At 41.3% G+C, this 15,000-nt stretch overlaps 1 protein-coding gene across 2 annotated transcripts in view; it reads left to right on the top strand.

Annotated features, from left to right (window-relative positions):
• Positions 1–15,000, top strand: part of LOC308073787 (zinc finger protein 385B-like) — a gene marked incomplete at its 3' end in the record, with an annotated part of 80,585 nt that overhangs the window by 36,466 nt on the left and 29,119 nt on the right. For both annotated transcript variants that reach the window (XM_080412931.1, XM_080412930.1), the window contains exons 3-4: positions 7,415–7,558; positions 9,334–9,459. In XM_080412931.1, coding sequence (XP_080269057.1) covers positions 7,415–7,558; positions 9,334–9,459 — 270 coding nt within the window. The remainder of the gene's footprint in view (positions 1–7,414; positions 7,559–9,333; positions 9,460–15,000) is intronic.

The following is a 15,000-nucleotide window of genomic DNA, read 5'->3' as shown; positions in this document are numbered from 1 at the left end:
AAGCTCCACATTTATTCGCAAGAATCGCAATGGAGCAGTAAGTACGGTCTAAATAAGGCAGTCCAAGGCAATCCTAACTAAGACACAAATATCTGTGTAAACTACAGTAAACGGATATACTGTACTGTAGATATGTAAAACAATCATAAAAAAGAAAAACATGCGCGGTTCCTCAACTACGGGCTACGGCAAAGCCATCTTCAGACTTCAGCACCTTGGACAGAGGCATGGCCAGGTAGGAGAGAGAGAGAGACGCCTATTTAGTTGAAATGAATGAATAACAGCAATAAAGTCGACCAAGTCACACAGAAAGTTAGCTTACCTTTATTCAGTCTGCTTGAACTTTTGGAACGGGCAGCATCTATCAGGGCCTTCTCCTTCAGTACTTATTTGTAGAATTCCTGGCATGTGCAGCTTTAGTTCACTTTAACTTGAATTTCACTCTTGATTAGATCAACGCTGCAGCTATTCCTATCATTGGTCCAAGCCCCCACCATAAGTGGAAACAGTCTCTCCACAAAAAACTCAAGTTGAAGGACAATAAAGCTGTCATGTTTGGCGTCATTGCGTGCTTCAGTAATGCTGTTCACTTTGATGCAACAGTACCTTTTGTCACTGCGAGTTCTCTCACCCGTGTTCACTATATATATTAATGATATTGTTTCCTCACTATGTGGCTGTCAAATCCATCTCTATGCTGACGACACAATTTTATACTGTACCGCTGACTCCCCTGTATTGGCCATAGAACAATTACAACTCTCCTTTAACTCCCTACAACACTCCTTTACCAGTCTTAAACTAACACTTAACGACAATAAAACCAAATTCATGATCTTCTCCAAATCCAAACACATAGACCACTCCAATCTCCTTATCACCACCACCAATGGATCATCAATAGAAAAAGTCACAGAATACAAATACCTTGGTATATGGCTGGACGACAAGCTTAATTTCAAACATCACATAAATAACCTCGTTGTAAAACTCCGTCAAAAGATTGGCTGCCTATATAGGAATAAAGCCAGCTTCCCCATACTCTGTAGGAAAAGGATTATTGAAGCCACATTTCTATCAGTACTAGACTACGGAGATATAATCTACCGTCATGCAGCCGCCTCCACACTCAAGCCTCTGGACACAGTTTACCACTCAGCTCTGAGATTTATTACTGGTGATAGCTACAACACCCATCATTGTGCCTTGTATGATAAAGTGGGCTGGTCTTCTCTGACTGAGAGACGCAATAGTCATTGGCATCTTTTTATTTATAAAGCCCTGGTTGGTAAATTACCACCTTATATCTCATCCATGCTACGTCTGAAACCTAATCACATTCTAACCCGCTCCAGCGATTGGCTAATCCTGTTGGCTCCTTTTGCCAATTCAGAACAGGGAAAGGCTGCTTTCAGCTTTGGTGCACCTGAGTCTTGGAACCTCTTGCAACAAGAGCTTAAATTGAATACCCTAGTATCTATTGGCCATTTTAGGAATCTATATAATAACCGTGTCTTACCCATATGCAACTGTTTTAACTAATTGATGTTAACATGCAATTGTTTTAACGGTTTGTGTCAACTTTATTGTTTTCTTGTTATTCCTATGTTATTTATATGTGTGTAATCTCGGCATCATTGTAAATGAGGGTCTCCCTCAATTGATCTCTCCGAGAATCTTAAATAAAGGTTGAATGAATAACACTAAACTCATCATAAAGGAGGTCCATAACTCCATATCCAGTTGTTTGCTCATGTTAAGAGCTTCAGCTGCTCCGCAGAGTTCTTAGAAGCTGAATTCTCTCTTGACAGCCAAACATGAGATGTGATTCATGTAATTCTGATCAGAGAAATTAAACCATTTCTTACGGTCATAGAACTTGAGGTCATTTTTGATCGCAGCAGCCTGTGTGGTAGGAAACCTCTGCAGGAGAGTGCTTGTCTCAAATCCAAAGAAACGATCCTTTAACCGTTGTTCAAGTTTCAGCTTTAGATTTGTCATGAGATCGAAAAGCTCACAGACAGTTGTCTCATTCCCCTCAGCTTCAAGCACAGCATCGTAAAACAGCTTTAGGCTATTCTGCAAAAACGTAACGTATGCCTGGAGTTCACAAGGCACTCCCTCGCCATCCTCGTCATTAACAAAAAACTTCCAAAGAGCTGATGGGCAGCTGTCTTCTCCAAGAGACAAAAAATAACTTCTGACAGCAGGCCGGCAGTCATTAAGCCGTTTGACAGCTGGCCACAGACTGAGCCACCGTGTTGGTACAGTACGTGCCTGTGAAGTGCCATGTACTCCTCATCCACAAAATCAAAAATGCCTTTAAATTCTTGGACTTGTTTAGCCGATATTGAAAAGTGGCTGTACGTATATTATCGTAACTACAGACTCAACATCCACTTTAAGCTTGTCACCTGAATTCCTCCCACAGTTATGCAGAATGTGGGCCACGCAGTTGGCTTTGATGATAGCACCGTTCTTGTCTTTCGACTTTTTATACACAGATTTATTGCGCCCCATAATTCACGCTGGCGTCATCTGCTCCGAATGCAGACACCCGTTCTAACCCCCAGGTTCCTCTCCTGCAGCCTTGAAACAACCTGGTTAAATATGGCATCAGAGTCGTCTCTGTGGTCATCATAAAAGTCCAGCAACTTGCTCTGCACGCCATGTTCTGCTGTGTAAAACCTCACTGCTAGAGGGAATAGTTTGGTAGTGCCGTGATTTTATGCATCAGATGAAATTGAAAAAAAATGAAGAGAATCTGGTTTGTCAGCAGCCCGCTGGATTGGATGTGTATTTAACTATAGAACATCGGTAACAATAGCAGCACTCTTTGTGCGTCCACAAGCCATCTTCTTAGCTATCTCTGAGTCGGTGTACATGACGGGGTAAAGTTTAGATCCACAATCACCATATCTGTACAATAAATAAATAAAATATTTTTATATTTAATTATATGATATACTATATTTAATAAATATACTTTTTGCGGTTTTCAAAAAATAATTATTTCACAGAATCAAAATGTTTTATAGTCATGATTCACCAGGAGCCTGGATGGCTTGATTCCAGGCTTAAAATAATGAATATAAATATTTTCGGAAATCTCTATGGGAAAAATGAATGGGCTTTCTATTTGTGGCACCACAAAATGGCCGCCGCTGCTATGCCCTATGACGTGATGCTAAGATTATTTTCAATACAAAAGAATACTTCCGTGACCCAGGGGATAACAGAGTGACGTCAGGACTTCGAAACTCAATATCCTTAAAAACAACATGGCGTCCATTGTAACTTTCACCTCTGCCCGCCGAAGGTTGTCGCTGCAATGCGTCTCTAAAGACGAGCGGTGAGGAGAGAGAGTGAGAGAAACGGAGAGTAACAATAAGAATGTGTCATCTTTGGAGACCAAATGGAGGATTTTGAAAGTTAACGTGAAAGTGGTCAAGTGTGTCTGTGGGTTTTATACAGTACATATTGAACCAATGGAAAGGATATTAAAGCAGCACTATGTAACTATATAGCAAATTACGTCCCACAAAATTATAAAGTTAAATGTTTAAACAATAACAATCATCCTTCCATAAATGTATAGACTCAGGGGGGTCCCTGCTGAGGGCTTGACTGTATTAGTATAGGGGGGGGACTTTTGCCAAGGTATCAAGGCAGAACTGCCAGTGAAAGTCGAAGACTGGCCAATCACAGCGCGTCCTCGCTGGAGATGCTTGCAGAGACTCTTGGCTAATGAAGTCAAAGACGTTGGCTGCCATGTTATTTGTGTCCAAACTAAGTGGCCACTGATACCCAAACTACGTAGTGCTGCTTTAACAAGAATTTGTGGTGGACGAAGGTTTCCACCCGACAGCGACGATATTACGGGAAACTATAAGCATCAGGGGGACACAGGCTCACACTGACACACAGAAGGACAGCAGCAAGACACAGGAGAGACAGAGGGGTCATTATGAGAGGTCTGACCTCTCATTAACCTTGCATTAGTTTTGGCACCATCATGTGGTCAGCAAAACACAGGACATCTGACCCTCCCGTCCCTGCGACACCCAGGCCAACGCTCCCCGTGACCTAGAGACCCAGTGTTTCCCAACTTGGGGTGCAGAGTAGACGCCCTTTTACCCCCTACAATCTGATCTTACAAGCTTGTAGATCAGCATCCCCCCCCCCCCCCCCCCCGTTCATCATGTGAGAAGTATGTCGGGCAGAAACCTCCTATCTCCATATTCAAACTTTTTGTGTTTTGTCGTAAATGAATGCCCTACTTTTTTCCTCTTTTTTGAATATTTTATTTTTATACTAATGCCCTACTTGATTATACACAAAAGCATCAAAAGTAGCAGATCCAGCATGTGTTTGTGCGCAAACACATGCTTTTGTCAGAGATAAAGACGGGGGGGCTCCAAGGAAAATAGATTGGGAACCACTGACCTAGACTCCCCCCCCCCTTCCCCCCCCTTCCTCCCAGACAGTCCTTTGTGCCAATAGCCATGAGGCTCCAAAATCAAACTTGACCCCAATATGAGAATTTAACACCAGTCTGTTACTGACTATAGACTACTGATTCTTTCGTGTTAACTCTGACACTCGTGCACATGGACTATGTACATTGATGAACATTGACATAATATAGGATATATATAGATGTGCAGTCTAAATATTTCTAAGGCCTAATCATTTGTCAACATTGACATGATGACAAATAAATTGGACATTAATACAGTAGCATGGAAATGCTTTTGATTAACTAAAGTAAAGTCATTCTTTTTTTTGTCCTCATGAGTGCAGAAGTTGTGCCGATACTGTATTTGGGAAATCAGACATTGCTGCGGTCAGCATTTACATTTTCTGGTCCATCACCAGTAAAAGCTGGCCCACCCCAGCCTAGAAGCACGGTGCTCTGCAGGGACACAAGCAAGACACAGTCACTTTTACTTTATTTGTTTATTTGGGAAGAACAACAACAGGTTGAACACGGCATACAAAAAGCTGTATATACTGTAGTAGAGTTGAGGATGCAATGTAAATACGTCAGAGTTAGCAAGAATGCGAGAAGAAAGGAAAGCTCCTCGATCACTTACTGTAAGTGTCATTTTGAGGCGGCATTGTCAGATTTTTAGTGGAACATATTCAAGTCATAATCGAGTCATAAGGCGGCATATTATAATAAATAATGTATCTTCTTTGTTGTTATGACATTACAGATCACTGGTATTATATTGCTTGTCTTTGCTCAGACGTCATGCTATATCGGATGCACTTTACTCTCCAATGCTTAGTAGTCGTTGGACATGCATCCGCCCCCATGCACAACAAGCCTCAGCATTGAGTAATTAAAGATCAGTCAAACCATTACTGAATTTGTAAGTGTTATATCACGCGTTCAAATGTTTTTAATGAGGGTGCAATTTGTGAAAAAGAACAGAGGAATACAGATTGTCTGCGTTTTATTCATGACAATAAAATAGATGAACAACAGTGTACAACAAATTCAAATCAACTGCTTCAAGAGCATTTCAGTATCTCTTGCAGTTTGTTCAAGTGGGACACCACTCTCAGACTGCTGACACACACGCACGCGCATGCACGCCTACACGCGTGCGCACAGTGAAATTCCTCTTGTTTAACCGTGTTGTGTAAAGCATCACCCGTAGTTCTGCCCCATCGTCATTCAACTTTTACAATGTTTTCATTAGAAATCGAGAAGGTCAAGCTCGGCTCACATTTTTTACTTAAGTAAAAGTAGCAATACTGCAATGTAGGAATACTCTATTACAAGTAAAAGTTCGGAATTCAAAATGTACTTGAGTAAAAGTACAACCATGGCATGTTATGTTATGTTATGTTATGTTATAAAAATCTTTTGAAAATAGCAGATCTACAAGCTCACAATCCGTCGCATCGCAACACATTGTGAGCTTGTAGATCGGCTATTTTCAAATGGCCGAAATGTATATAGGGCTGAAGTGGTTAATGTATGTTTTGTAATAATAATCAAATTCTACAAAGTAACTGTAGTAACTAAAGTTTTCAAATAATTGTAATGGGGTAAAAGTACAATATTTACCTCTGAGATGTACAGTAGTAGAGTAGAAGTAAAAGTATTGAAAATTGGAAATACTCCAGTAAAGTAAAAAAATACCTCAAAATATGACTTAAATACAGTACTTGAGTAAATGTACTTAGTTACTTTACACCACTGCACACAGGGACTCGGGAACAAACGGGGACACGGGCAGAAAAGCCGTGCAGCTCTGCTGACTGCTGTGAGATGCAGGCTGGGTCAACACCTGCCTCTGTGGGCCCGTTTCAGCTGGCACTGTGCGGGGCTGCCACGCTTCTACAGAGAGGTGCCACCTCCTCACGTTGGACTGTCTTCGTTTTCAATACAGGCCTTTTTTTCTTGTAACAAGAGTGCCTCTTCAACCTTCACTGGGTCCTTCTGTGCACCAGGGTCTGGGATAATGTTCCTGGTTGTCCCCCCTGATGGGAGACTGTCATACTCAGATAATCAACACATTAACGCAGTGCTTCTGAAATGGAGTGGCAAGGCACACTGGTGTGTACCGTGAGAAGTCCTGGTGTGCCTTTAGGGATGTCGTGACAGCCACACATTATTAATGCAATATATACAACTATACGAAACGGTATGAATTATTTACTATATCAGTACTTAGTGCACGTTAATTGATCCCTCAATCCCTTTGAACTTCAGAGGGATTGTGAGCTGAGTTGATTGATTCGTCCATTAAAGTGTCAAACTCATTCTGTGCTCTCTAATCAATTAACGCATTAAAGAGAGAGGGAGTGGGGGGGGGGGGTGTTTAACAACACACCTTCCCTGTTTGTACACACAGACCAGAAATCTTGCATAGTCAAGGTTTAACAACTTTGAACTTGGTATCCCTATTTTGGGCATGACATTATAGGTGAAAAATTTTAATTTAAATATACAGTATATACACAACGCAAATATATTCACACGTCATGATTTGACACGTTGTGAGCTTATAATAAATAGACACTTTTTGAAAAGTTGTGCAAGTATGAAATAGGTTGTACTTTCATTTGGCATTAGTAAAACAAATATGACAAAACAATAATACAATTAAGATCAATAAGAGTGATACCATGTTACAGAAGCCAATCTGCACGGATATGAATACAGGTGTGCATTGAGATTTTGACTTGCCCTTTGGTGTGTCTTGGACACAAAACATAAAACTTTGAAAACCACTGGTGTCTGCAAAGAGCTTCACCATTGTTTATGTGGCAAAAAAAACAACAACAGAAACTTTGGACCGTTGGACTCATTCAGATGAGTTGATGTGAAATGAATTAATCCAAATGATGACTGAACTGACCTGAACGTTTGTTTGTTTGTTTGTTTGTTTCCTAGGTAACCAGGTGTGTAAAGGGGGCGTGTCCTACTCTCTGTGTCAGGAGTGTAATGTTCAGTTAACGTCGGCGGCTCAGGCTCAGCTCCACTACAACGGACGTTCTCACCTCCGCAGACTGAGACAAATACAGGCTGACGCTACAGGTATTACCGTACTACGTGCAGCGGTCACTCGTTCCTGTGTAACTTTCGAAGGATTAGACCCTTCCTCGCCCAGGAGTCTGCCCAGCTCCTTATCCAGTCATCTCAAAGCTTGACTACTGTAACTCCCTACTTGCCTCGCGGCATCCTCACTTAAGCCCCTCCAAATGATCCAAATGATCCAGAATACCGTAGCACGCCTGGTCTTCAATCACGGTCTTTCACGTCTCCCCCATTTTGTGCTCCCTTCATTGGCTTCTGGTTACTGCCCACCCCCAGTACAAAACACTAACCTACAAGGCAACCGAAGGCACGGCACCCCTACAACCCTTCCCGCTCAGCTAACACACAGATCAGCTAACACAGGAATGCTGGCCGAGCCTTCCTTAAAACACCCTGGACAGCGTCCACACGTCCTAGTCTCCTCTCCCCCCTGGCTCCCAAACTGTGGAATAAACTCCCCACTGCAGTCAGAACTGCAGACTCACTCCCAATTTCCCTCTGTGGTCTGAAGACTCACCTCTTAAGACTCCACCTCACCCCCTAGAACTCCGAGCCCTTCAGACTCCACCTCACCCCCTAGCACTACCACTCACACCTTCAGACTCCACCACACCCCCGGCACTTTTACCTTTTCAGACAACACCTCACCCCCTAGCACTCACCTCTTCCACCTCACCCCCCACCCACCTTTTGAAAAAATCTTCACATGCACGAGCGGAGCATCCGTGCACGACCATTGAGAGAACGGCTGCATTCATTAACATGGAGCGTAAGAAAATCAGCGTCTGTGCGCTCGGGCTTGCGCGTCCTGTGGGTTTCGTGCACCAGACTTGTTTGTTTTTTTTCAGACGCAAATGTACAGATATATGTACAGATATTACATGTTATTTAGATAGCATGTTGTTTAGACAGATGCTAGGTTCATTGTCTCCGCCAGGCCGAAAGGCATGGCGAGAGAGTATGTTTTGCCCCCTGTCCGTCCGTCCGTGTGTCCGTGTGTGTGTCCTGTCTGTGTGTTAGCAGCTAATCTCCGACACCGTTGGCCCGGTCGCTCCGAAACTGTGCACACACACTCCCTGGATGCCAATTCAGAACCTCTGCCCCAATTTTTTCACATGGGCCTGTTATAGCGCCACCAGGAGGCCGATTTGTGCAAAACCCATTTTTTTACATTACTCCTACAGATTTTATCCAAACGTCATGCAAATCGGTACACAGTATCTCTGTAGTCATGTGATCAACACGAATCTGTCCGATTTCCCATATTCCATCCTCATTGCCTATGGTTGGCTTCCAAAGTTTGCAGGATTGGTACGTTTTGAACAAAAAGCCTCAAACTATGCACGCAGCTTGCGATTTCCGTGAATTTTCACACGCACATTCCCACTAGGCCGAGGAAGAAATGCCACCCTTTTCACATTGGCCTGTTATAGCGCCACCAGCAGGTCTAATTTAGCAAAACAAATTTTTGGAACAAAATGCCTCAAATCATGAATGCAGTGTCTGATTGCCGTGAAAGACCTAAGAATAAATGGCACCCTTTTCACATTGGCCTATTATAGCGCCAACAGGAGGCCAGAATAACGTACCTGACCTGGCGGAGACCTGTGCTCCGAGGAGCACTTTTTCTAGTTGTTTACTCTGTATCCTAGTTTCTTAGAGGCACTACAGTGTTCGCTCTGCACTCTATTTATGTAACTATTTACCTTGTTGTTTGTTGACCACAGTTCGTACTTCTTCTGCTTATTGTTGTTGTGTGTGTGTTGTTGTTGTAGGAGGGGGTCCCGGACCCTCACAGCCTCAGTCTCCCCCTCAAGGAGCAACCTCCACCACCTCAACTTTAACACCAGCAGCAGCCCCTAACTCTGGCCTCAATCCACTCCTCACTACTCCTGCTACAGGTAGGAAATACTACTACTACTACTACTACTACTACTACTACTACTACTACTACTACTACTACCACCCAAGACAAATAGAAGAGCAAGAAAGCCCAACTGGCGTAGGTGGTCGCTGGTCGCCCATTTGGTAGACCGGAATTAGGTTGGAGTCTATTCATCCCAACAGGAGAGTGAAAGTGAACACAGCTTCTGAACCATTCTTTAGCCCAATGGTCACTGAACTAAATATTGGACCCATTTGTTACAAGCCACACAATCTTCCCAACATTCTGACGCTAAAATCGCTTTTTTTCAGATTGACAAATCAGAAGAAAATCGACTTTGTTATCGACCTTTCTTTGCCCCATAGCAACACACTGTCGCGAGATCTATAGATAGCACAAGTAAACATTGGAAGTTGGCGAGACCTGCCGTCAGACGACGCCCACTTATGGGAGACCATTTGTGTACCATTTTGCACCTAGTGGCGAAGCATGGGTTGGCCTATCTTCATAAATTAAGCATCTTTGCTACTACTACTACAACTACTACTGCCACCACTAGTGCTACTCAGTGGTGTAAAGTAACTAAGTACATTTACTCAAGTACTGTACTTTAGTAAAATGTTGAGGTATTTTTGCTTTACTGGAGCATTTCCAAATTTCTATACTTTTACTTCTACTCCACTACATCTCAGAGGCAAATATTGTACTTTTACTCCACTAAAATGATTTGAAAACTTAGTTAGTTATTTTGCAGATATAAAGGATTATATTATAAAACATACATTAACCACTTCAGCCCTATTTTATACATAGGCTATTTGAAAATAGCAGATCTACAAGCTCACAACATGTCGCGATGCGACGCATTGTGAGCTTGTAGTTCGGCTATTTTCAAACATCTTAGTACTTTTACTTTTGGTACTTTAAGTATATTTTGATGCCAGTACTTTTGTACTTTTACTCAAGTAACGTTTTGAACACAGGCTTTTTACTTGTAACAGAGTATTTTTATATTATGGTATAGCTACTTTTACTTAAGTAAAATATCCGAGTACTTCTTCCACCACTAGTGCTACTATTACTACAAACACAGCACGACACTCACTACTACAACTAGCAGTGTTGTTGCTGCTGCTACTACTGCCTGTAAAACCACCACCAGAGAGGGTGTAGAAACTGAGACACTGGCACACTTTAGAGTCATTTCCTGTATCTGTGACAACGTTGGCGCCCACTTAGGAGGCAGGAAGAGTATTCCATTTCATTCCATTGGCACAGTTCGTAATGCAGCATCTTTGTTGTAGAGCATCTTTGATACTACTACTGCTGTTGCTACTGTTACTACTACTACTACTACTACTAGTATACAACTCTACTACTACTATTACCACTACGACCTTGAAATATGTATCTGTACTGTATGTATGTATATATGTATGTATGTGTATGTATGTGTATGCATGTACGTAAGGACGTACAACTATATATCTATCTATCTATCGTGTGAGAGAGAGAGAGAGAGAGAGAGAGAGAGAGAGAGAGAGAGAGAGAGGAGGTGGTAAATGTTTAAACAGTAATTGTTATTCCAGCCTACAATGATAAGGACATATGTAATTACAGCTGAGTTCTCTCTCTCTCTCTCTCTCTCTCTCTCTCTGTGTGTGTGTGTGTGTGTGTGTGTGTGTGTGTGTGTGTGTGTGTGTGTGTGTGTGTGTGTGTGTGTGTGTGTGTGTGTGTGTGTGTGTGTGTGTGTGTGTGTGTGTGTGTGTGTGTGTGTGTGTGTGCGTGCGTGCGTGCGTGCGCGCGCATGTGTGTGTGTGTGTGTGTGTGTGTGTGTACGTGCGGTTGAACATGTGTGTGCATACACTCAAACCACGTGCTTGTGGTTTGGTTGTGTGTAGGCCCTATCGCACTGCGTGTGTATATTGTGTCTCATTAAGTGGGTCAGCTTTAATGAGCGTTGTGTTGGTGTGTGTGTGTGTAACCAAGGACATATCAAATAATCTACCCTCTTCTGTGAAGACGTGTTAGTCATGTGTACATGTGTACTAGTCTTTATACTGTATATGTGTACTTCGTACTCTTCAGACTCCACCTCACCCCTAGCACTTCACTCTCCCTGAACTCCTTCCTGCCACCCTCTGCCTCCATCGATGCTAGCCACTAGCCACTGACCAAGATACGGCGACCATGCAGACATACTGTATCTTGGTCACTCATTCTCATGTTTTTGTTACTTATAGGTTTGTTTTCTTCACCACAATGTTAAGAATGTAATTTAGATAGCATGCTATTTAAACAGATGCTAGTTTCAATGTTCACCTGGTATCCTATAGTTTCAATTTACAGATAGTTATTGCGACACCACACTGTCCCTCTGCATTGTACTGTATGTATGTCGTGACCTTGTTTATTGAAATGTAAGTCGCTCTGGATAAGAGCGTCTGCTAAATTGTAATTATACATTGTAATATTTGGCATAAAGATATATACGGGCTGAATGAGTATAGACGGGTTGTGAGGCCATAGCTAAATGAGCAGAGAGGCTGTCTGGGAGTCTGAAGGTCACTGGTTTGCTGTCTATCGGCTGCCGTGTTAACCCATTAAGAACAGGAACGCATCTGTGTCATTTTAGATTTCTTTGGCTATTCAAAATTAGCATATCTACAAGCTCTTAGCGTGGCACCAAGTGCCGCGCTACGAGCTTGTGGATCTGCTATTTATTTGTTTTTATCGTGAAAATTAGTGCAAATCTTTGAATGTATATATTCTTTTTAAAAGCGAACATTTGTAACTCAAATCTTTGCTTCTGGGGGGGCCCTGGAACAACCTATTTTGAGATGGGGTGGTCCGCGGCCAAGTACATTAGTTTTTTTTCAAAAAAACTGTTTAGGATTTAGAAGACATTTGTAGAATCCCCAGAAGCAAAGATATGAGTTACAAATGTTCGCTTTAAAGAAATATATATATATATATTCAAAGATTTGCACACATTTTCAAGATTTTTCAAAATATATTGCAGATCTACAAGCTCATAGCGCTATGAGCTTGTATATCTGCTATTTTTTTAATGGCCCAAAGAAATCTATTTAATGGGTGAAGTGGTCAGATGGGTGGGCCCCATGCATTTTCAGCGCATGTTAATTTTAATGATCAATCAATGGATTGTGTTCTGGCTTGGGTCCATGGAACCAAAGAATTTTTTTCCTTCATATATACAGTGACAACAACACCCCAAATGAGTGGGATGACTAAACTGGTCTTAATCATTACGGTATGTGTTCTAGTCTTTATATTTCATAGTGCTGATTTACATCTAGTGCATAAGTGGTGAAGTTTAATTATCTGATTAAATAGGTTAGTTTGTTGTGACTGTAAATGTGTATTGGGGATTTCACCAGTAGATGGTAGCATTATACCAGAGTAACACACACACACACACACACACACACACACACACACACACACACACGCATGCACGCATGTACACACGCACGCACGGGTGCACACACACACACACACACACACACACACACACACACACACACACACACACACACACTTACAGTACGTACAATTTTGAGGATTTTTTACTTTACTGGAGTGTTTTAAATTTGCAATACTTTTACTTCTACTCCACTACATCTCAGAGGCAAATATTGTACTTTTACTGCACAAAAAATATTTGAAAACTTTAGTTATAGTTACTTTTGATTATTTTTTACAAAACATACATTAACCACTTCAGCCCTATATACATTTCGGCCATTTGAAAATAGCCGATCTACAAGCTCACAATGTGTCAATTTCAATCAAATGTGACGAACTTGTGAAATGGGGCATTCTGCACAACTTTTACTTTTTTTTACTTTAATTACATTTTGATGCCAATACTTTTGTATTTTACTCAAGTAATTTCTACATTGCAGTATTGATACTTTTACTTAACTAAAAAATGCGAGTACTTTTACCACCACTGCATTCTCTGGCTCCTTTCCATTTTGAACAAATTACATTAATACAATTAGACTGATGGGCAGGCACACAGACACACACAGACAGACAGACAGACAGACAGACAGACAGACAGACAGACAGACAGACAGAATCTTTTTCTTATTCTGCAAACTGAGTACAAGGACAAGAGACAGAGAGAGAGAGAGAGAGAGAGAGACTGCACATTTTATGATGTGGAATGGGTTCATTAAACAAGGTAGGAAAAGTGCTGTTTGTATATTTTATTGATTGATTGCATACTTTATTAACACGATTATTAACAGTACCGGTAGTACAGTCAAAGGTTATGCTAAAAGGATAACACAATCCCATTGTGGTCCTTTGTACTCAATTAATCAGTAATGTATATAATACATACAATACAATGCTATACAAATACAACACAAAACACATTGGAATAAAGCTCAGTAGAATCATATATCCTATATCTTATATGTATCATATATATGTACAATATGTATGAATATGTATGTGTCCAGTCAGCTGTCTATACCAGGTTTTACATTTAAAGATAAATAAATAAACAAACAAACAAATAGTTAAAATAATGATAATAATAGTAGTGAATAAAAGGACGTATGGACATACACAGGATGAATGTGTATTCAATTGTGTCTTTTCTGGGAAGACATTCCAGACATATGTGACATGACTGTCCTGATTACTCACACGCTGCTTCTCATCACTACTGAATCCAGTCAATGGAAATCACAAGGACGTGTGTGTGTGTGTGTGTGTGTGTGTGTGTGTGTGTGTGTGTGTGTGTGTGTGTGTGTGTGTGTGTGTGTGTGTGTGTGTGTGTGTGTGTGTGTGTGTGTGTGTGTGTGTGTGTGTGTGTGTGTGTGTGAGAGGGTCAAATGGCCTAACAACTTGGAGAACAGTGGTTCTCAAACTTGTTAGTGCCAAGGACCCCCAAATAGATTGGTATTTGGCTGCGGACCCCCATCTGAAAATGTTTTGTGCCAGGGAGCCCCCAGAAGAGAAGATTTGTGTTAAAAAATATATATAATTATTCATTTTTTTCTAACGCTTTCAAGATTTAAAAAAAATATTCAAATATAGCAGATGAGCGAGCTTTGAGCATGGTGTAGAATGTAATGAATAAAACGTGTTGTTTTACTTTCCATTTGGGGTCTGTAGCTCTCAGAGTTACAGACCTTTAACCCCTTTAGACTGGGAACCCCTTTATGTAACAATACCTTTCAATCCGGGAACCCCTTTTGGGGTTCTTGTTGCTATGTACAGTATATAGCAAGTACTGTAGCAACATACATTTTTTTTGTAATTTTTGAATAAATATTTGAAGTTTTTCAGAAAACTTAGGTCAGGATTTAGTTAAGGGTGGTCCCCGGAGATTGAGCAGCAGTGCTCTAGTCTAGGGCATGTGTCTTCATTCAGCAGGGGGTCCGGGACCCCTAGGAGGTCCTAAGTCACTACATTACTACTATATATTTTTTTAAATTACATAACTACTTGAACAGAATATACATTCATGCAGTAGAAGGATGAATAAGTTAGCAAACAAATATATATATATATA

The sequence above is a fragment of the Gymnoscopelus braueri genome (genome assembly GCF_963280865.1).
Source record: "Gymnoscopelus braueri genome assembly, chromosome: 18".
Classification (NCBI taxonomy): domain Eukaryota; kingdom Metazoa; phylum Chordata; class Actinopteri; order Myctophiformes; family Myctophidae; genus Gymnoscopelus; species Gymnoscopelus braueri.
The sequence above is the reverse complement of the archived record's forward strand: the minus strand, read 5'-3'. Positions and strand labels throughout refer to the sequence as shown.